The sequence below is a fragment of the Patiria miniata genome, unplaced genomic scaffold (genome assembly GCF_015706575.1).
Source record: "Patiria miniata isolate m_02_andy unplaced genomic scaffold, ASM1570657v1 HiC_scaffold_13, whole genome shotgun sequence".
Lineage (NCBI taxonomy): Eukaryota > Metazoa > Echinodermata > Asteroidea > Valvatida > Asterinidae > Patiria > Patiria miniata.
The window spans coordinates 11206707-11230639 of NW_024037051.1; the positions used below are offsets into that span (position 1 = coordinate 11206707).

The 23933-nt window shown below is 40.0% G+C and overlaps 1 protein-coding gene across 5 annotated transcripts in view; it reads left to right on the forward strand.

Moving 5' to 3' along the window:
- The window catches only part of LOC119721273 (MAGUK p55 subfamily member 6-like), a 39007-nt gene extending 15442 nt beyond the window's left edge, over positions 1-23565 (forward strand). For 4 of the 5 annotated variants that reach the window (XM_038191264.1, XM_038191265.1, XM_038191263.1 and 1 more), the window contains exons 3-13: positions 2379-2500; positions 3699-3851; positions 4457-4618; positions 5959-6034; positions 6532-6683; positions 9079-9210; positions 10176-10287; positions 12444-12671; positions 13369-13571; positions 15584-15712; positions 19212-23565. In XM_038191264.1, the coding sequence (XP_038047192.1) occupies positions 2379-2500; positions 3699-3851; positions 4457-4618; positions 5959-6034; positions 6532-6683; positions 9079-9210; positions 10176-10287; positions 12444-12671; positions 13369-13571; positions 15584-15712; positions 19212-19421 (1679 nt within the window). In that variant the 3' untranslated portion in view covers positions 19422-23565. The remainder of the gene's footprint in view (positions 1-2378; positions 2501-3698; positions 3852-4456; positions 4619-5958; positions 6035-6531; positions 6684-9078; positions 9211-10175; positions 10288-12443; positions 12672-13368; positions 13572-15583; positions 15713-19211) is intronic. The other variant, XM_038191266.1, reaches the window with a different exon arrangement.
- The last annotated feature ends 368 nt before the right edge of the window (positions 23566-23933 follow it).

A 23933-nucleotide genomic window follows, 5' to 3' on the forward strand; every position in this document is an offset into this window, starting at 1 on the left:
AATCCCAACGACGAACATGAGGCGAATCAACGTGTATTTGCCATTACACATTGTGCACACATGCAGCGCACGTGATTTACTTGTCTGCAGTCCACACGGTACGGACGGATGTACGTACGTTAACATCCGTATTCGTATCATACAACGTGGTGAGGAGAAAACTTTCATGACAATTTCACTGCCAAAACTTGTGCCCGAACGGATTCTTGGGATGATTTCTTGAACACTATCAAACGAATGTACCGAAAAGATGAGGACAATATGAGATTCGAGGGGCCCATTTGAATGTAAAGACTAGTGAATGTAAAGTGGACCGTGCTCCGGAAAACGTTATGGATTGACGTGACCAGCGTAAGTTCGTGGGTCGCCCGCCCGCAGCGCTTCTTGGCTAGGCATGCTGATTGCACCATTCTTCGCTAGAAATGCATGGCGCGCGCGAGAGATTTTTTTTGAAAATACTGGCCTTCTCACTCATTTTCAAATAAGTTGAAACAGTTCAGTTACTAACTTGGTAAACTCCCATTAATACCACGACTGTGTGCAATGTTTTCTTGTTCCTCAAGATAACGCTTTTTTAGTTCGTGTTTTATCAAAACATGTCGGAAATAGAACACCTAAAGCCTTAAGTTCGGAACGAAGCATACTGCATAAATTTTGATTATAACTTCTCCCCCTATTTGATTCCTGTTAATTAAAGCCTTGCTCTATGTTAAAGCATGGACGATTAAAGAAACATTGACATCACTTAAAAAGGAACTACATGCAATATTATGTACATGATTAAGCTAATTGCCGATTGTATTCATATTGCATAATTTATTATCAAAAATGTTATCAAAAATGCTTATGGTGAATTGATTGAAAGTTACTATTAAAACATGTGGGCTAGTGAAAAAGGTTGCGGGCCAGTGAAAACTCTGGTTTACTGGCCCGGCCGGCCAGTAAAGGAAAAAGTTAAGGGAAACCCCTGACCGGTACATTGTACATGTTGTAGGGCTTGTCAAAACAGTTTGTTCCATGTTCCATGTGCACTCAAATGAGCTGGAGGCACCTGCAGGATATGCTGGGTCTGTACAAAAATTATGATGTAAGCTCATAAATCACGTACATTTACATTGCACGTTCACTAGTGTACTGGTACTCTAGCATATTGATCCTCTGTCCACATCAGGCTTCATTCTGAAAATACTGACACAATTCGAAAGAGCCCCTGAAATGCATAAACCTTCACATATTACACACATGAAGCTATTGGTCAGGGGTTGTGCAAATGGTTTTTGCAATGTACCAAAACAAGCAAAGCATCAAATCCAAACAACGCCTTTTACATTTCACAGCTTTGATAGTGCTGTGCTTCGTATTCGTAGGACTAATTCAGCAAACAAAATTTGAAGCCAAAAGGCCTAAAAACAATGTGTGTGTTTACCCTTTAAACCGGACCAACATGTAACGGTACCCAGATTTTTTTTAGGTGAAGTACATGTACATGTGTATATTTGAAAATAAAAAAGTCTTCCCTATGCAATTTTGTGTGTGTGCTATTGGTTTATAAACCCTAACCGCCTTGAATCCTTCAAAATCCTCTTTGCCAAAGAGGAGGAATTTGGATGATTGAGGTTGCATGGTAAAAGTGCATTACTGATTTCGTAGGATGCACTTTGTCAAAGTCTTGGGTGGGCTGGACCTTGTGTTGTTTTTGCTCAGCCGTGCATAAATATAGGCCTGGATTATGCTTTAGATCCTCCATACTGCTCCAGGATGTCACTGGCCAAGCCTCAACATATTGACAGTCACTGCCGCAGGATTTTGCAGGATTCAGGCAGTGGTCACCCCTCCACGGACCATATTCAAGAAATAATGGAGGAATTTGCAGGATTGAGGCTATATGCTATTTTTCCGTGAGGCCAATTGGAGGAATTTGCAGGATTGAGGCTACATCCTAGCAAAAAGGCCTGGGGGAGTTTAGGTTAAACAATGAAACAGGTTAATTAAACAAAATACTTTATAGAGGAATCCAAAAGTAAACAAAGGAAGTTTAAAAGACTGACAGGCAAAGACTCAAAAGTTACAAAATGAAATCATTTTCCTACCTACCTACTACCTGGATAATTTTTTACCGTAAACGTTACCGTTAGCACACAATTATTTTTCTTGGCCTTACTGGAGGGGACTACCACACTAGCGAACAGGTCACATGCATTCTTAAAGTCGGGGCTTGCGCGCATTTTAATAACCTTATCTGTCAAGGGAGCATTAAGTGATTACCTACCACCTGCGTGCGAGCATGTCTAGTATAGAGATCAGTGGTTCTCGTGGATTAGTCTATGCACCTGTTTTATAACCGCTGCCATTCTGGTTTTTCTTTGTTTATTTTTCAGAGGCCATGGATACTGTAGTTGGCAATCTGCACGACATCGGCAACTCCACACAGGCTGAGAGTGTTGATCTTCTATTCCTGAAGGAGGTCATGCAGGGACGAGTACTACAGAATCTTGTCAAGGTACATGTGGGTAGAAAGCAGTGTCAAACGTGTATACACATGTAGGGCTCGAAATTTCAGATACAACTATACCAGACTATAGGGCGAGAAGCTCACAAATCTTATTCGACCATAGCAAGAATTCAGCCAGCATTTTAAACATGGGTGTCCAAACTTAACAGGGGTCCAAGTTGCTGAAGGTCAATGCTGTTACATACTATTTGTGTGAAAACGGGGTGTCCAAAATAGCACTTGGATGTCCAAAAGATGCCCAAACACCCCTCTGGCTAAAAGCCTGACAACTACTGTTTTCCCAAGATTAGAACCAATACATGTGAGACAAAATATCACTCATAAAGCAGATACAGTTGAAGGATGATTGTTCGAGAATGTTAGGTCAAGAAATTGAGCAAAACATTTGTGGCTTGCTATAGCATAATGAGAAATAACCCCCACAATTGCCTTTTCACGTTATGTACATCATGTTAAAGCACAAATAATGGGCTGTCCAATGATACCAAATTTATATCTGTAGCTTAATTTATTCCAAAGGTATGACGCAGGAACTTCAACAGTGTCCTGTCAAGTTTCGCAAACCTCATTTAGAGAAAAACGGCTTTGAAAAAAAAAAAACATGCATTGGGGGAAACACTGCCGCCAATGGCAGTGGAAAACATTCTTCAGTTTTTCCACTTTCGTGGGAATTTTTTTCTCAACAAAAATGCATAGTGTGAATCTTGGATACCTTGGCTACCCAACAATCAACATCGACTTTGACATGATTTTTCTGGTATATCCGACTTCATGTGTCATTTACTCAAAACAAGGTTTTGGGGGACATTCCTCATTTTGTCTCAGTAGGTCACATTTGTGTTTAGTGTTTTTACTGATGGGGGAAACAGAAATTGCAGAAAAGAAGAAATTCAGTTCATTATTACATGTAAGAAACACATTTGACATTGTTGAATGGGACTCAAAACTGAGCATTTGAAGTTTGTTGGTGACGACTGGCCAGTGTTTTGTAAATAGGCTCCTACATTGTAAGCTGCCAAGAACAGAACAGGAATTGGTCATGGAAAGCCTTAACTTTGTCCTGGAAAAGTCATGTCATTTCTTTTTAAGATTACTTTGGGCACCCTGTTCAGTCCCTTCTCGATGTTGTCATTATGTGTTAGGTCTTGAATTATTACTTCTGGTCGGTTTTTCCCCTGTTTCTCAGGCCCACGATGCTTTAGAGGAGATTGAGTTGAGACCGATACGCAAGGATGGGGCGTCTCTCATCCATGAGGTCATTGAAGACATCAGTCCATTCATTGCAGAAGACGACCAAGCAGCTGAACTGGCAGGAATTTTAGACGACCCCAACTTTTCTGTAAGCAGAATTCATTTGTTGTTCATCAAATTTCCCTGATGGACAAAAGCAATATTTTTATAATACATTGCTATAAAGAGCAGTTATAAAGGCACATGCTGAAGCCCAAGGTTTTAACAATCCTCAAAAGCCACTTCATGACCATCAAAAGGACACTTGTGAACAGACAGGTTTCATGTGAATTCAGAGGGTTTTAAAAAGATCTAAAGATTAACAAAAAGGAATTTCACGGGAATAACAAAATTCTTAAGTTTAGTACCTTGCCCTGGCTGGTGAAGTGTTCTATTGTTAGGCAAATTTGGACTCAGAGTGTCCCCACTATAAGTGTCCACTGTGGAATATCTCCATTAAGTCCTTTGTCCACACTAAAACCTATTGTGCAAGTATGGACTTGCTTTTGCATTTTTTTTGTAATCATACCATCCTAAATTGCCTATGATTGTTACAATTGTTTTCTTTCAATTTCTTTTGGCATGTGACCAATTGTGCCTTGCAACATAGACAATGAGGAAAAAATTGCTTAATTGTGTGAATATCTTAAGTTTGTATTTTCATAAGATTTTCTTTCTAATACATGTATATCGCCTTGGTTCCCTCCTCTCCAGTCTTTAACTAAAACCCATGACAGCATTGCCAATGGTGACTTTGAACAGCCGTCCGTATTCTTGGACCGTACGCGGCCAGCCTACCCACCTCCACATGAGTTCAACGCAGCCGGGGACGCCATTAGAATGGTGGGCATCAGGAAACCTTCCAACGTACCATTGGTATGTGTCATCACGCTTGAAACTTTTTCCTTTTTTTTCTCCTTCAAAGTTTAACAGAAATGGTCTACCACAGCTGCTCAGAATATCTGCTAGCATTTAGCCTTGCAATACCAACACCTGTGCAGGAACCCAATGGTTTATTCTGTACAATCTAACTTTGCAGATTTGTCCTTGAAAAAATATATTGGTAGAATAACAAGCAATGGCAGCCATTTTGAAAATTTTAGAAATTGCTTGTTGTTCTCCCTATATTTTTTCAAAGGACAAATCTCCAAATATCTTTCTTATGACATACTTTGACCGTGTGCCAAATGCCATGCTTTTATTTCCAAAGTGAACAAATATTTCCCCTATCTACCCCACTGCAAACGTTATTTTCCTCAAGACTAATTCTCCCACACCTGGTGGATTTTGAAGGATCTGGAAGGGGGTAGAGTTAGGAGCTGATTGGGAAAACTGGATGTTAGGTTAACCTGAGTGAACATTAACCCTAACTGCCTATGCCCTTTTGGCTAGGATCCATCCCCAATCCTTCAAAATCCTCCAACTGCCACCATGTCAAAATTTGACGAAGCCCCAATCCACCAAAATCATCCGTTATTTCTTGTATTTGTTAAGTGGATGGATAACCACTGCCTTAATCCTTTAAAATCCTCCAACAATGAATGATATGCAGTAGCAGTGCAGATGATATCTAGTACAATCTAGGTATAATTAATGCATGGCTAGGCATACACAACACAGCTTAAGACCTTGACATAAAGCATCCTCCAACAACAAAAAAAGAGTTGTTTATTACTATTTTTCACTTATTCTACATTTTTGTATATGACTAGGTAAGGTATTTTCCACACGCATTCAACTTCATTTGAACCATGTTTTCAGAACCATATTTTAGAAACCATTCACAGTACACTGCACATTGTTAAAGTATGCCACTTTTCCAATTACTGTTGACATCCTTCAAATACTATCCTGCAGTTGTTCATAGTCATTATTTACAGTATGTGTGATACCACACAAACTCACATGCATTTGAAAGACTTGTAAATTAACTCATCGATATTAACTCAAAAGAATTCCAACTATACATGCATGTACCGGTAGCTCAAAAACCGCAAAAAAATTACCAAGCCAGTAGGAATTGTGAATTAGGTACAGGTTAATTTCCCCAGCATGATTTTTGTCCTAATATATGCGCTACAAAAAAGGGTCTCTCCATCAATGTCCATGGCAACCTCTTCGTGACGCTCTCTATTGTAAATCACCCCTGTTGCGAAATCTTAGAGAGTCATATTCGTCATAACTTAACTGTAAAAGTAATTTTGTTTTCTTTCTAGGGTATAACATTACGACAGGAAAAGGGTGAGGTGGTTGTAGCCAGGGTAATCCACGGAGGTATTATTGAAAAACAGGGTAAGCGGATTGAAGATTTTTCCTAAGCATTTTCCATTTCACTAGACTGGTTTCAGTGTGAGAGTCTTGATTGACATTAAGCTACAGAACAAACAAATTAACTGTTGTAACTCTAACCCTGCCAGATGCAAGGTGGACAAAAGTATGGTGTACTTCCCTGTTGAATGCTGCTGCATTCGCTGACCGCAGACTCTGAGGCAGTTTGGCCTTGAGACTTTTTTATCCTTGCATGAAGTTTTCAGACTTAAGTCTGAATTTAGACTTTTGAATCTGAGAGAAAGAAATTATCAGTATAGAAAGAAATGCATCTTTCAGACCTTTCATTGAATTTTCAAATGTTTTTCAAATTGACAATCTTATCCCTTTTAAAAAATTTAGGCGCTGCAGGATTTTCTTTCTTGGATTGTATCATTGGAAGCACAGGTATTTTCTTCTTGGTCTAATGACAAATGACTGGTCAATGGTTGTGTGATGTTAGCCCTCCATTGTTTCCTCAGGTCTTCTTCACGTTGGTGACATCATCAAGGAAGTCAACGGCATTGACGTGACCAATGATCCGGATGCACTCCAAGATCACATGAAGACAGCCTCGGGAAACGTCACCCTCAAAATTATCCCCAGCTACCATAATGACTACCGACTCTTACCGGTGAGTAACATTGGGTTAAAACATTGAGTAAAGAGCAAGTGTAAGCGAGGACTACGGTTAACCATAGTTCGACCAACTTCACTTGAAAGAAGATAGTTGGACTACTCTAGTCGACTATTTGGAACGAGGCCACAGGGCACGGTTGCATTGTGGTTGCAATTGACCTATCGCCATTTGCGAGTTAGCTACGCCTTTTAGACAACCCTATGGAAAATTTGTACACTACGTTTTGTTTGTCTCAGATTTTGCGCGTTCCGCATCCATTTGAATATCATGTAATTGGACAATATTTCACAAGCTGCGTTGACGCGATTCTAACGCGATTCAATTGCTGCACGCATCAAAGCACACAGCAGGGAGCCAGGATCAGGATGTTTTGTGAGCTTGGACCAGCATTTTACAGGAGGCATTCGCACGTTGCGCTGGCGTGAGTTACGTCACGAATCAACCGTCCTCGCCCGAACTTGCTCTGTGATGCAATGAACATCACTACTTTGGTTGAAACAGTTGGAAGTATTTACCGGACGTGCTCAGCTAGTGAACATTTGTATTGTAAAAACACTTTAAAGTGCACGTCAAAGCTCGAAATTCATTGTTGCTACTTCAGAGTTTTGTCCAAGCAGAGATGTGTTTTCTCTGGTTTATTTCCAATCTCTGTGATTCTGTGTCATCTGGAAAAAAGTACACTAAGTATATTTTTGACTGACACCAAAATTGTTTATTTGGGATCACTTGTGTTTGGGCATTTGAGCATTGTTGACTCATGAAGTTTTAAGGTGTTTATATGTATAAATACATTAAAGCCAGAAAAGAGTTGAACCAAAAGTTGACCGGAACATGACATTAAATTTTGTGTACATGTCAATTGCTGGGATGGTATGTTCCTTTCAAGCAATGATCAAGCCAATATTAACCAGCAGATTCCATATTTATTATTTTAGGCCATCTTCAGAATGAACAGAGTGGTATGTTGCCTAGATTGTTACTCAGCAATCTCTTCCCAAAACTGCAGATCTCAAAAAATAATTCAAAGATGCTGGATATTCAAAGACGTTTGCTTTGAAGAGTGCCATGCTTTTGCGCTCTTAGGGTTTAGGTTAGGGTTGCGGCATTCCTATAGTACTTCAGCTCTTGGGCCGTATACATAGATATATCAGTGCAACTTTGGTGGAAGAATCTTTTTGTTTGCTGAATGTTAGCTTACCCCAAAATCCAACTCTTTGGGGGTTGGGGGGGGGGGATTCACTGCGGTAGGGTCCTGCCACTATAACTGTGACTCAATCAGTCCCAGACTGTCATTCTTTTGCTTTACTTTGTAGGACTTTGGTGGATTTGGGAAGCTTCCTTGGGAAAAAAACCCATAGACATGAGGGATTCGGGTTCATGATTTTTCTTTTATTGTTGCCATTCCGGTAACACTGGCTGCTTGTGTGGGCTTATTAGATTTTGCAAAGGAAATCTTGTTACGCAATGCACCAAAATGGACACTGAACGGTACAAATAGTACTTACCTGTGCATGTACTCCTGATACTGCTGCTGGGATTGTGCTTAAACCTGTTAGATTTCAACAGTATCGAACATCACGTGCAAAGCCTGCTAAATCCAACAGCTTAAACTGAAAAAAAGTCTTTTTTTCACTGCTTAGGTTAACAAAACATTATCGATATAATCGCAAGGATATCACACGTTTCATCCCCAGTCCAGTCTGGAGTCAAAAGACAAGCTTTCAAATGACTTGTAACTATTAAGACGTTGCTTTGTTGTTTGTTCATGCCCTGTTTCTTGTGATCTTGCTTTCGGTTTTTGACTCGTGATATTCTTCATAAGTTACGTGAGTACAACCCTTTGTGGGGTGCTATGGTCCAGTGGTTACGGTGTTCGACTCTTTTGCCGTGGTACATGGGTTCAAATCCTGACGGGGAACATGGTGCTTGTGCTCTTGAGCAAGGCACTTTACTACAATTGCCTCTCTCCACCCAGGTGTAGTAAATGGGTACCTGGTAGGAAGAAATTCCTGCAATGCTTGAGCGCCGTAATGGCAGCCGTGCTAAAGCCAGGGTAATAATAAGCGCCAGGAGCGTCACTTTGTGACGGACATGAGCGCTATACAAGAAGCCATTATTATTATTTAAATGGCTGGATCTGGCATGTAAAGGTTCCTGTGTGTTTTGTAATTCAGGAGTAATAAGTATCAAAAGTCAACTAATCGATCCTGTCAAAAGCTGGTCACACACAACATTGGATGAACACTGATAAAGGAATGCCTTTGCCACAGTTCGCTTTCAGAATACAGTGCTTGTGACTGGGCTTGAGACTGGATGATTTGTGAGTGACCGGTGAATTAGATAATGACTTTAACACTGGCTCATTCCTGCCTCGTGTTTCTGCCTGCAGGTGTACGTCAGGGCATTCTTTGATTACAACCCCAAGCAGGATAGTCTTCTCCCTTGCCCTGATTTGGGGCTGGCCTTCCAGAAGGGCGACATCCTCAGTATCGTCGACAGAGAGGACCAGAACTGGTGGCAGGTAGGTCTCATCTGTCAGACAAATTATGGCTGATTTCACAGAGATAAAGTCAATGCTGTGATGCCTGTTTCAGTTTGGTATTCCAGAGAAGTGCTGAGCCAAAAAAAGTATCTGGGACTCACGTTATGTTATCATTTTCCAATGACTAGACTCTGGAGTTGGTCAGAATGACAGCAACGATTGGTCTTGCAATGTAGCTACTCCTAACTGTTTCAAATGTCAAACTGCCCTCTGTCTGTCAAATACAGTGTACCTGTAGGTGTATATTGGGAAAAAATGTTGCAACCTGACGCCACTTTTTTCTTCATATATCATCTCAATGAAGGTCATTCATTGCAAAAATGATAAGACATGAATCTGGGTCTGCGAAACATTTCCAGTTTTGTTAGGAAATACTTAGAAAATTTTCTTGACTCTGCATAGACTTTGTACACAATCGCGCAAGTGGCGTCAGGTTGCAACATTTTTTCCGTATATTGCGCCTTACAGTTCACAAGAATATCATTGGATGAAATGTATATACATGTTTATTATGATCATTTCCAAAAAAAAAAATATTAATATTAATTTTTAATGAAACGGCCAGGTCACATTTTCTCTAATCAGCTGCTTTCCTTTTTTGTTTACGTCTCTTGTAAGCCATTACAAATTGAAAAACATTACAGAGAGTTTTGCAAAGCTTGAAACTAACTCTTGTTTTGTGACTTCCCAGTTGCATGCCTGATTAAAAGCCTTGCCTGTTGGCTACTGGATAGCATGAAGAATAAAGCAGTGAAATCAATCTGATATAAAACACACCATAGGACTATAGCTTGTAGTATGACTTATCCTGAACTTTCCAATTTGGAAAAAAAAATGTTACTACATCATTTGATTAAACACTGACTTCTGGGGAAAATTCTCTTGTATTGTACAGTGTAATTTTCTATGGAATGTCATGTCCTATTTTTTTTGTTAAAATGCAGGCATATGTTTTGAACAGAGATGGCCACCCAACTGGCTTGATACCCAGCGCTGAGTTAGAGGAACGCAGGCGAGCTTTTGTCCCCAAAGAGAACATCTATACAAGACAAACAGGTTATGATCAGACTTTTCATTTTACAGGCACATTTTACTTCTTTTGCGCATAACCAGTAAATCGTCAAATGAAAATTTATTTAAAAAAATATACCAATAATTCTAAATGCTCTGTAGTGTATGCTGTGCAAATGACTGGATGTAAACAAAATATTGACCATATCAATGACTGAAATTGAAACTTGCTGTGAATTGAAACTCCAAGTAGTTTCTGTTTCACTTTGTGTACCGGTACGGTTCAATCTGGGTCTGCTGTATTAAATTTGAAAGTGAGGTAAACTCTTCATTTCCGGATCTTGCGAGTAGATGGATCTTGTGCCAGGGACCCGCTTGCATCCTCTGTCATTTAGTAAAAACAGGGTCAGCACGAGAAGCCGGACAGTAGGACTTGGTTAGGATAGGCTAATGTTGAGACGCAGTGCTAAACAATGGGGTTTTTCAGTGGGAAAGGAGCTGCTCGGTTATCCAGTCCACCCCAGCACATCCTAACCCCTTTCACCCGAGTAGAAACGAAAGCAACAAAATAAAAGTTCATAACAAATTAATACCAGTCTGCTATAATGAATAATTTGAAATTTGGGATTAAACATACCCTAATGTTTTAAGCCACATTTAAAAAACAAAATTGGAAGTGAGGCTTGGAACGCACTGCAATCATAAAATAGTCTGGCACCATCCCATTCAACAGTTTACAATTTATAAGATAGATTCAGGGAGCACGATCAAAAATGGCCTCCTCATGAATAAGGTCTAGAGAGATATCAGTTGACATTAAATCAAGTAGTTTGTATGACGATTTGTAATAAAAAGCACTATGCTGCTGCGACTTGTGATTTGCATACATGAAATATGCCTACCATCAACAACACGTTGACAAGTTTGGAGGCTTGCCAACATTGGTCTGGATAGCTCAGTTGGTAGATTACTGGAACAGCATGTCGGATGTCACTGGTTCAAACCCACCGATTTCCATTTCTAAAAATCTGGATAGCCCAATGGCTGCTACAAGTGAACTTTACCATTTGCCATTTGCCATATTACTATTACACTTGTACTGTAACCATTGATTTGTAAACAAATGTGTTTTAAATAATTGCCATGTGTGCTTTTTGATTGAATGTTTTATATATTTTGAATTAGAAAAATTAGGTTAGAAACAAACTATTTGTTACAAATAGTTTGTTTCTAACCTAATTTTTGTCACAAATTGTCACATTAAACTTCTGTCTTAATAAACATCATTGTGTACATAAGACAATTTTCTTTTCTTATTAGATGGGAGTAGTACCAGTATATGGCTCATGTACCACATTCAAACAGCACCTAGTTTCGATTGTGCATACTGCTCACAATAGGGCTCGCTCAATGACGGCCATCTCCGTAGGAGAACTGCAACTGCGTATTTTACACAATCAAGCACGCATTGCGCAGTGTTGAAAATGTTCCAAACACGCGCGCTTGTTGCTGGAAATGTGTTCGAAATACGACGCAGCCAATGCGCGTTATGCAAGTTGACGCTCAAAATGTTGATGCACGTGGATGGTTGGTAGGAAATGACGTCATGTGAACGAGACCTATACCCAAAGAGCTACAAGCATCCTATTTTTTTTACATGGTATTCAGGGTTCAAATTCTGTTCCTGTCAGTTTCCTTTGTTCGACCTGATATTGGTTACAGGTGAACATACTTGTATTCAGTTTCCCGTTTGGATCATTTGATTTCTTTGATAATTCATTTAGATTTCTGATAAAATTGCCTCAGGCCAAAAAAAAAAAGTCTCCAGTTTCTGGTATGGAGCTTGCCCAAATAGTGATGCGGCGACGCGGCTTATTTTTTTTTTTACCTGATTTTTTTGCTTCAAATGTGTGCTGATGACTGCAAATGGTGCCCGACTAAACTTAGTGCAAATATATGGGAATCCAGAGAGGCCACATAAAGCTTATTCTCGACCATAACCCAGTCTAAAAACACGTTAAAATTGTGCAGCAGCAGTGTTCCAGTCAAACCAGTGAGTTTGGCGGTTTTGGGACATCATCTTTCATTAAAAAAAAAACTTTTTCATTTTGCTGACGCGCATGGCTACGGCGACGCGCGCGCATACCAGAAACCGGAGACTTTTTTTTTTGGCCTAACCGTTTCTTTTTTGGTTGCAACAGTAGCATGTGGCCTTATACAGAGCAAGCGGCGACGTCACGAGCACTACAAGACGCGCAAGAACTACGAGTTTGACCGCAGCGACATCGTCATCTACGAGGAGGTGCAGGAGATGCCGCCGTTCCAACGCAAGACTCTGGTCCTGCTCGGAGCTCAGGGCGTCGGGCGAAGGATCCTGAAGAACAAGCTGATTGATTCAGATTTCAAGCGCTTTGGCACTGCCGTGGCTCGTGAGTAGGAGGGGCATAAATGGTGGGGAGGAATGGGATATAATGAAGAAAATCCCGAAAGTTTCCAGACATGGTTGTATGTGTAAAAATTAGCATTTGCTTTTACTACCTATTTTTAAGCATTTACTTGCATTTGTATGAATATAAATAAAGCAAGTGCTTTTACTGGAAAGTAAGACTAAAAGTATTTACTTTTTACTTTTTAGCTTTTGCCTAACTAAGTGTTTACTTCATTTCGTATGAATAAAAAGGAGTAAATGCTTCAGATTTGAAGTATTTACTGGTCATTTTTCAAGGCTGGGTCGGGGCTACCTTGAGAATATAAAGCAAATACTTCTTCACAAAAATTGCTGCATTTATTAATATTAATCGTGCCAAAATTAACACAAATTCACATGTTAATAAACTACATATATTCTGTATTTTGAATAATATTTATGCAAACTTTAAATATTTTTTTTATTTTTAATTCCATTGCAAGAAGAAACGAAAAGTTCGCATTTTGTTCAAGCCCATTTGGGAGGATTTGGGAAGATTAGGGTTAACGATAGTCATCACGCGCATGCAGTGTGTCCCTCCTACTGAGGCTGTCATAGTGCTCACAAAGCGCCCTCTACGTTCATGCATGGAGTCCATACAAAGATGGAGTGCCTAGTCAAATCAAGGTGTCTAAATTTCTTTTTCTTGTTTCAATCAGACACATCGCGTCGACCCAGAGAGGGTGAGGAGAACGGTTTGGACTACTACTTTTCTTTGCGCCCGGAGATGGAGGAAGACATCCGACAGAACAGCTTCCTAGAGTACGGAGAGTACGCGGACAATCTGTACGGGACGACGTACGATGCTATACGTGCTGTCAATCGATCAGGGAAGATGTGCGTGCTCGACATCAACCCTCAGGTACAAGCAGGTTTTGACGGCCCTACGGTCCCCTTTGTACCTATCTCACTGATTGAATGAGTTGATTTTCTGGCTGTCACTTGTGAATAAGCCTTGCTTCAGCCTCAACTTGGCCCACAAATTGGACACAGGTGACTACCTGGACCCCTTGGACCAAATCGGTCTGGGACCACCTAGGCTTGTTTTGTTTATTGAAGTCTGTATTTTGAAATCGTCGGGTGCCCGGCAGAAGGACAAAATTGCATTGAAAGGCTTCAATGTTCCCCATGCGTATTCTGAATCTAATGTTCTCCCATGGATATTATAAATCGTACCAATTTTAAATTTTTCACATGTTTGAATCAAAATTTTTAGAACAACTTGTGTTCATTTCCTATGGAAATGCTTAAATTTCATTAAAATAGAGGCAGTTTTGCTCTTTTGCCGGGACTGTTTTGGTGATTACGCGTTCGCGCATAAGGATGTACGCGCATCAAGGGCGGATCCAGGGGGAGGCCAAAGGCCCCCCCCCCCCCCCCCAAAAAAAACGAAACCAATTTTTTTTTTTTTTTTTTATGTGACATCGCAATAAAGGCAGGCAATGAGTACACCACCATCTTTTCCTCAAAAAAAACTGCCTCAGATCGCACCACAGAGCATCTAGAATCCAAAAAATTTCGGGGCCCTTAAGCGGGCCCCGAACCCCACGCCGTAATTTTTTTTACCCACTTTTAGGGGCGACCAACATTTTTTTTGGCCCCCCCCCCCCAAAAAAATTGTGTTCTGGATACGCCCTTGACGAGCATATGCCCTTCTGCCAGGAAAACAACAAAATGTACTTCAATTTATGCTTACAGCAAAGCACCTTTAAATCTTTAACACTGTGGACTCCACAAAGGAACAGCAGGTGGCGCTCTTCTGGCCTAGTCGTAAGAGCCTGTGATTGCTACGCACAGGCAAGCGCACTGTTTCACAAGCAGACAACTCAGAATTCACACACAAAAATTCCATCAAAATGTAATTTCATATATGAATGCACCCGAGGGTGGGCACACGGCAGCAGTTGTCTTTCGTAAGAAAGTAGGGTTCCCACTGTTATCTTACTATAATTCAAGGAATCTCTGTCTGTCCGTCGATTATCTCCAGAACCGGGCACTGTATGAAGTTGAAAATCGGCGAGTGTATTGCTCGGGGCCACAGAATGTGCAGTGCCAAGTTGGAAGTTGTTTGGATGAGCAGTTCCTGAAAAAGCTTTAAAAAAAAGCAGTATTTTCGGAGGCAAACTTGGCAGTATAGCCTAGACCACCACGCACTGATGTTCTTTTTCAATTGTTTACGTCATGTACGAGCTAAAGCGCGCGTGCTCAATATGACGCAACAATGGAAAAAGGACGGGCACATTGTAGGGCGATACCATTGTGCAGTATAGGTGAACAGCACTGCACACATGTCTCCGTACGTACATGTACGTGAGTGGGCATGCACGGGCACATGCATTTTGCAGTCAACTGAGCAACCATCTCTGCACTGTATGTAGGCGGTCGACTGAGCAACTCTTACTGTAGGGCGATACCATATTGTCCAGTAAGGGTAAATATCAGTGCCAGGGGGTGACGACATGTATGCGTTAAACCTGCGAGTGTGCGTTCAACCTGTGGGAGCATCATTGAATCATGTGCGTTGCTTGCACGAGCTGCAGTTCTCAACTGCCCCTTCCAAACAGCCACATTTTCGACTGGCCCTGCACTAGTGGCAAAAATCCTGGAAAATATTTGAATTATGGAAAGTCATTGAAATTTGATACAGTTTGGAAAATTGATATAAAAGACATGGGAAAAGCAGAACAATTGGTCTTGGAAAGCCCTGGAAATGTTATGGAAAAGTCATGGAATTTCTTTTTAAGATTTGTGTGGAAAGCAGTGGTTTCTCCAAGTCAGAGGATTTTGACTGATTCATGATGGTTCCTAGCTAAAAAATAATGCCTGCAGAGTTACGTTGATATGGATTCATATTTGTGTGTCCTTTCTTGTCAGTCCTTGAAGCTACTCAGAAACAGCGAGTTCCTTCCATTGGTGGTATTCATCAAAGCGCCGGAGCTGGAGTCGCTGCGGATGATCCATGAGGCTGCCAAAGCCACTGGGGAGACGGAGAAACACGTCACGGTAAGGCAGATTGCATCACGGCTTTCCATGTATAAATGCAGACTTGCATTTGAGTCACCAAACATTGAGTCCGAGTCATGCAGGTCGAATCAGAGTCACAAGTCACAAAGGTTGAGTTTGAGTCACCTCTCCAAGTCCGAGTCATGCAGGTCGAGTCCGAGTCACAAAGGTTGAATCCGAGTCACGAGTCACCTTTAAGTACTAGATATTAGAAATAAATTTCTAGCTGCACCCGCTATATATGTAGATACTTACCGTAATTTCGGAATATAAGCCACGCGGCATATAAGCCGCAGCACGCAAAAATCTGCAAATTAAGATTTGAAATCGGCGTATTAGCCGCACCGACCGCAACGGTTTCAATGTTGTAAGACCTCCAAATTCTAGTCAAAATGAGCTGATCCAGTTCCATTTACACTACGAAAGCTCTAAAAAGGGCCACAAAAGTTATATCAAATCATTTACAGTCGATGACAAACAAATATCGAAACTGATGATGAGAAATGAACACCAGGAATTGCTGCCGGCTGGCCCCTCCGGTCACCGGCCTAAAACTTAGTGCATGGCCCGGCACCGGCAGCCTGCGCCGGCAAATGACAACATTTTCCCCCAGCACTTGAGAGAGTATGCTACCCACCGTGTGTTGTCTGACTGGAGCGCTAAAAATCTTGCTTTATGGCAACAGATGCTGATTTGTTTTGTCCTAAGAATAAAAAGGTCCGTTTTTACAACAAAACTATAAAATTGTTGTGATTACTAACGAGTAGTAACGTCAAAAATTCAAGTTTCGATCGTAACTTTCTTCGAAAACAGTCAACACGATGCTGACATTTTTATGGATGAATCATTAATTTCGTTAGGGGTGATTTAGCCCCTGTTTTGAGTTTTACATCATTTCTTGAATACATTTCAAGAAAAATAAATTATATTGTGACGTTGAACAACTGATTATCGAATAACGAAATGTTTTGAACTCCATAAAAAGTATTTAGTTGTCTTTTTTCTTTTTTTAAACAGCTAAAATATTGGAAGTTATTGTTCCCAAGAAAGTAAACCCCTTTATTACCACAAATGGTGTGGTCCATGGGGAATGCATGCAGCATGGCATGCAGCAGTATCACATACAGCTGGCCGGTTGTCGAAGACAGCTTTCACTCACGCATGGTCGGCCGGCCTGCCGTACTTTTTACCGCTCGGTATATTTTCGTGGGACGTGCTTTCGGTTTGTTAATGACTTTCTTAATTGATAATTCATTTCAGCAACAGATCTTTTCTTATACCAGTACATTAAATACACATTTGAATCTCAATTTTATTCTTTAAGGCTCAGCGTATAAGCCGCCCTGTGTATAAGCTGCAGTAAACATTTTCATGGGCAAATTCAACGTATAAGCCGCGGCTTATATTCCGAAAATTACGGTAGATGCGTTTCTTCTACACCACACTGACTTTATCGCTTGCTCAGGAAAGGATCGTCCTCAAAATAATTTGTAATTGTTAAAAAAATAAGTGATTTGCAGTAATTTTGGTTGAGTCACGAGTCATGCAACACCAGTCCAAGTCCTTTATCCTCATGACTCAACTCCAAGTCCCAGTTTCGAAAAATGGGATTAGGGTCCGACTTGAGTCTGAGTCATGAGTCACACAACTCTATAAATGTAACGTAGGCCAAGTTCGCGCAAGGACTATAGTTGACCAATGGTTAACTAACGTTTGCCCGAACTCTGTCTAGTCGACGGTGGTTGACTACGCTAGTCGACTATTTGGAATCAGCCTACTGGGGTTAGTTGCTTCGCTGGTAACCAATAGCCGCGTGCATTCATAACACTAGCAGAGAGCCAGGATCCAGAAGTTTTGCAATGACATTTTGACCAGCGTTTGACTAGAGACGTTCGTACGTTGCTATCAGTGCGCAGGCGTAAGGTACGTCACAAATCAACCACTAGTCGACTAATGGTCCTTGCCTGAACTTGGCCTAAGGTGGAAATATCATTCATATGGAAGGGGATATAGATTTTGGGCAACATTTGAGTCTTCATTATGGATTGGTCAGTGCTCATGCACTGGAGCAGATACTGTACAGTTATCATTGGTTATTGGAAGTGTGATTTGACTATGTACGTAGAAAACTGTTGTGTACAATATCGTATTTTATAACACCTCACCCACAGATTCTGTGTCTTGATTGGCCGAGAGCGAGTCACATGTTACTTTCTAATTTTGCTATCTTTCTGTGCACGGCCAAAAGTACTATGCGCATAGCAACCAAAGTACTATACCATTAGCAACCAAAGTACTATTTCCACGGCGCGGTATTTGTGTGCAAATGCATGCTGGTGTGCACGTTGCGCGTTGTGCGTAGCGCGTATTATTCCAAAGAGAGCGCGCCGCAGACTTGGGTTCAAACATTTCGTGAAGGGTTAGTTTTTAAGAGAGAAATACATTTTCCACCAATTTTGTATTGAAATTGAAGTTTATTTCAACTGTGTTCAGATTTAAATAATGTAAAATATTAAAATCAAGCAGAATCTGTGGGTGAAGTGTTATAAAACAAATATTGAATGCTTTATCTCGTGGTGAAGTAAAACTAGCCTCCCTCGGTGATCCATGGACCATTCTATTTTCCCTCGGCTTCGCCTCGGGAAAATAGAATGGTCCATGGATCACCTCGGGAGGCTAGTTTTACTACACCACTCGAAGCATTCAATATTTGTATAATGTGTGTGCTTGCAAAACAGAAAGAAAGATTTCCTACCGACCATGTCACTCCTATCCCATGTTTTATTCATGTAATGCTAATTTTCAACAAACTGTTCTTTTCTGTACTGCGTGTATATCTCGTGAAATATGAAACATTAAAAAGGTTGACATTTCCATGTGGGCAGAATATCATGAGAAAGATGCGTTGTTCGTGTAGGTGTTTGTCTTGCCTGTGGTTGCCTGTTGGCATGACGTTGCAGGTGGCATGGTCTTTCCAATTCAGAATATTTGACAAGCAGATCTGATATTCAAAGGTGTCCAAATTAAAAATAAAATATAATTTGAGGATTGGTTTTCTCCAGATACCCTGCAAAATGCAACAAAATCCAGCACATCTAAAAACATAAGCCTGCAAAATGCAACTGGATTATGTTGCACTAGCCCAAGCACTATGAGCAGTTGCCATGCTAAATGCAACAAGATGCAATGAAACATGGGACTTGACTGCTAAATGCAACATTGGATTCTGTTGTACCAGCTCTGGCATTGTGATCAGTTACCATGCTAAATGCAACAAGATACAAGAAACGTGGGACTGGACTTGACTGCTGTATGCAACAATATGCAACAAGTTTGTACAACTGCTGCTTTCTGTTGCATTATGCATGGTTAGGGTTAATAAGTAAAACAGTTTTTGTTTTATAGTCGTATGGTGGAGAACAGATGAAATTCTCTAGGATGCTACACCAACCCACCCCTTTCGTGCCTGGTTGCATTAATTCTTATTTATTTTTCATAGGACCAGGATCTTCAGAAGACCGTTGATGAGAGTGCACGCATGGAGCGAGCCTACAACCACCTCTTTGATCTCATCGTCGTCAACAGCAACTTAGAGGAGTCCTTCAACAAGCTCCGTGAAGCCATCGACGACATGGCCTCCAAGCGACAATGGGTGCCCGTCGATTGGGTCTACGACTCGCCCATCATTAACCCAACCACAGCATTTTAGTCTGGCGGGAACATCCCCCTCCCTCCTTTCTCCCCTCCCCCTCCGGATTAGTGAGACAACCAAGACCAAGGGTCGGATGTGAAGGTGTCATTTGAAACACAAGACAGGGCAAGCCTATTAAAGCTGGACCAAGTATGTACAAATTCTATTCAATTGATTTGGAATGGCTACTCCCTGGAAGTGTTTTCTTGCATCTGGTCTACACAATGGGCCGGATTATGGCTAATCCCACTTCAAACCTTTGGGCGAAGGTGAGACTGAAGCAAGTCTAAGTCATATGTGACAGTCAGTCAGTTAGTCAGTCTGGGAGTCAGTCAGTCAGTCAGGTAGGTACAAAAAGGACTATAGGCTGGCCCCTCTGAGTGGGACCACCAAAAATCAGAAACTTTATCCAATTTTTTATTTTAAAGATAAACTATCCGTACTCTTCAACATATTCATTTTTCTTCTAATGAATTTTCAATGAGTTTGAATTGTTGTGCATTTTGTTTGCTTTTCTCTTCGCACAAAACATTTTTGTGACATCCGAAACAGTCACAAAATGACATGAATACAACTCCAGAAACTCTTCTCCACTTGTGAAGGTTGTACATAGTTGTGTGAAAATGTATTCAAATGAAAATTCAGTCCATTGGTGTGATGATTCTGCACATAAATGCAACATTTCGAGCAAGTTGGTTTTTGTGGCTGTACATCATATTGTTGAATATTTGTGGTGAGCAAGACATCTGCAATTTGGATGGTAAAAAAAACAGGGTTTAAAAATATTAATTGTTCTGAGCAATGAAAACAGATGTTGTAGCACACAAGGCATTACCTAGTCTATCTATAACATTTGAGCAGATTCACTGATTCATTATGCAAGACAACCGCATCTTGACCTGTAGATTTTGACCAATCAGTGGGCGGTTTCTTTATCGGGCGTTCGGTCATTCACCGTTGTTGCGTCATCGAACATGGATTAAAAACAAATGCCCTAGACACAGCAACAAAGGCTGTGGTAACGCACTCTGTATTATATCTGTTGTGGTATTACAAAACACTGCATTCGAATTGACCAATCAAACGTTTAGTCCTGATTTAGGAATGAAATGACGTCACGATTTAGTAAAGTCGACCCCGATTGGCTGAGGCGCGAGATTGCATAATCTGCATGCTTTTGACATTATACAGGGGACTTGGCTCCGTGGATAACGGGTGATACTCAGACTAGGTATTACCATGAAGCATTATGAAGAACTTAAAGAAAACAGAAATGTAAAGATTAAAAAACAAGGATCCCAAGACATGTTTTGGATTCACAGATTTTCCATTTCACGCTATGCTTTTGGAAGCATGCATCTACATGTACATGAAACTCCCCCCCCCCAAAAAAAAAATCACTGTAAATTTTCACATTTTTTTAGACTGAGCAACGTGTTGAAAAAAAAGTTGTATTTTACTACAACTACATGAAAGTTTTAAATTATATGCAATTTGTGTGGCCGCTTGTACATTGTACGTCCACATCTGGCTGTAAAGCTTTCTTCACTAATAGATTCGAAGAATAGATGTTAAATTATGGAAAATGGCCCCGACTCTTTTGATAGTTTTCCATGCTTTTGGACTTCCTTGTGTAAATAAAACCTTGTTCTTGCATGTTGTCGTCCAAGCCTGTTGTCAGCATTAGCTTCAAACAATAAAACATGTCTTGAACTTTGTATTTCTGCCATTTAATATTCATCAGTATTTATGATGAGCACGTTTATGACACCACTCATACTTTACATTTAGGATTTTTGTTGGCAAAAACAGTGTAGATATATTTTTATCATATGTAATTTTTTTTAAATGCTCCAAATGCATGAATTTATAATGTTACCACATTGACCAAACATTTATCTTGAGTTTCAACTTCCAAGTGTGATGTTATATGTTCATTAGTGTGTCATATGCTTCCAAGTCAAAATTAAAAATGTTTGACATTGATACAGTAGTTTGTGCACAAATAAAGCTACATGTATTACAATTTTAAGTTTCACCAAAAATGCTGGAACAAAGACAAACAAGAAAAGTCTTCATGATATTCATAATGAAGGTGGCAAAAGTCTATCCTAATTAGAGAAAATGTACACGTATGATCATCTATCATATTCTGTGCATTTGAATTGAGAGAAAAAAAATCATAGGATAATCCTTGAAACTCGGACTGTAATAGCGCCCTCAATGGGGTGGTCTTGCACCGTATAAAGCAAACCAAACGTGTATGAAACTCTACTGACCAGGGTGAAGAGGCTCATTTCATAATAATTATGCACAAATTTGGTTGATTGTAATTCATATGACCAAACATGAAGTGCAATTCCTATTGTGTACATGTATATACATAGACACTTATTTTGTTTCACTTAAAAAGTTCCTTTCATGGGAGAGAAAATCCATCATTTCATGGTACATTTCCTTTGCATTATTTTATGCCAAAAGTGTTTTAATTTTATTATATTTACTTATTTTAACTAGCTTTAGGTTTCATTTAATTTTGTTTTTTTCTTAATGAGAATTCATATGCAGCTTTTGTTCAAGAGAAATAGCCAGCAAAAAATCCAGTGTTTCAGACAGATTAAGCACAAGTGTATTATGGACTTGCCCATTTGAAGGTTGTATATCCATTTCAATGCAAAATTTTATCTTAAGTGCAAAAGCGGATCCAGGGGCGCAGCCAGTGTGCCCCCTTGTATGTTTGAGTTTTACCTCCACTTTTGCCCCCCCCCCCCCTCGTAAAAGCTGGATCCACCACTGAAGTGTGTCCATACTTCATACAGTCCAAATTTCACACTTCACCCGCATAAAGAACCAGAACCAGAAATAGATTCAGCTGCTTCGTCCATAGGAGCATGTGTAATTGTAAACGGGGTTTTTCAAACAGGGACTATCTTACCTAATATCATTTAGCTTATGTACACCAGACAATGAGCAACCATTGAAATAACTACATTGTCAAGGTGGATATTCACAATTCAAATGCTTTCAAGTGATAATTATGCTCTCAACACCCAGAATGGATGTGCTAATTTGGAATTAAGTGGCTCATGTACATGTACTGATCAGGAAACAAAAACCCAAGTGCGTGCCTCGGCAAAAAAAACAAGAATGTATATGTTTATTGTAATGTGACACACCGTAAATTACTAGTGTAGTACAGATGTTATTAACCAGTAACCTGCAAAAACTGTATTCAGAATTTTATAACATATATACTTGCATTTATATCTCTGTGTGGTTTTGTGTTTGTACTATTTATACATACTAACAGTAACTTTGTTGGTTGGTTAGTTGTTTAGTTGGTTGTTAGTAAATGTTCGTTTGATTGAATTGTGTAACAGGTGTATTGTTCAGATGCAATGCAGGGCTTATTTACTGCACAGTTTTATGGAGAGGTCAATCAAAGCCTAGCCAGCCGAATTGCAATCTGTGAATATATTATTCTTACATCTGAATTTAGTGTTCAGTTTGATAAAGTAAGGCAAGGTTATCGCAAGAAGACTCGAACCTGCCACCTCTGGAAAACATACCAGTGCTCTACCAAGTACCATTGTACTACAGTGGAACATTACTATAACGAACACCGCTAAAACGAACATTTGGATATAACGAGCATCCCCTCTGGCTCCTGAAATAGTCAATTCTATTATAATGCACAATCACTATAATGATCAACCACTATAAGGAACATTTATTATTGACCCCATCATGTTCGTTATAGTGGCGCTCTCTACTGTATTCAATATACTTATGTATAAGCGTTGTTTGGGAATGAAAATGTTTTCACTCGGACCTCAATATTTTGGTGGAAATAATTGAATGATTAATCAGTCAACAATATATTGTTCTTTTTGATAAAGCAGCAAACTATTTCATGATTCAGGTGAAAATACAAGTTTTAAAAGTGCGCCAAAATGTCTACAAAGTGCGAACAGAATGAAACAAGGAATGCATGACTATGTCAAATTGTGACTTCGGGTTACAGTGTACTAAAAAGGTTTATGTTGAACATTTGACCTCAATTGTATTACAGTAAAAACTGTAAGGTGGTTTTTTAATACTACTTTAATGTGTGTCAGTGAATGATGACTATTAAAACATGTCACTACAGAAAACAAATTAAGTAAGTTGACTTGGTGTCCTCATTGCAATGTATCAGGTTTCAAAAAGTACATGTATGGTATAATTCTGTATAGACACCGTATTAGCTATTATATTTAGGATTTTTAAAACAGCATTTAATGTTAAACAACATTGTCCATTGATCTCTCTCATAGGATGCCATCTTTGTAGGAAAATTACAACTGCGTGTTCAACGCCATCAGGTGCGTATGCGCGCAGTGCGGAAAACTCTTCGAAATACGGCGCAGCCGATTTGACGCCCAAAATGCTGATGTACATGGCAATCTATAGGAAGTGACGTCATTTGAGAGAAACCTATTTAATAGACCGCTTGCAGATACGTTCGATAATCGACGCGAGAAGGCGCGC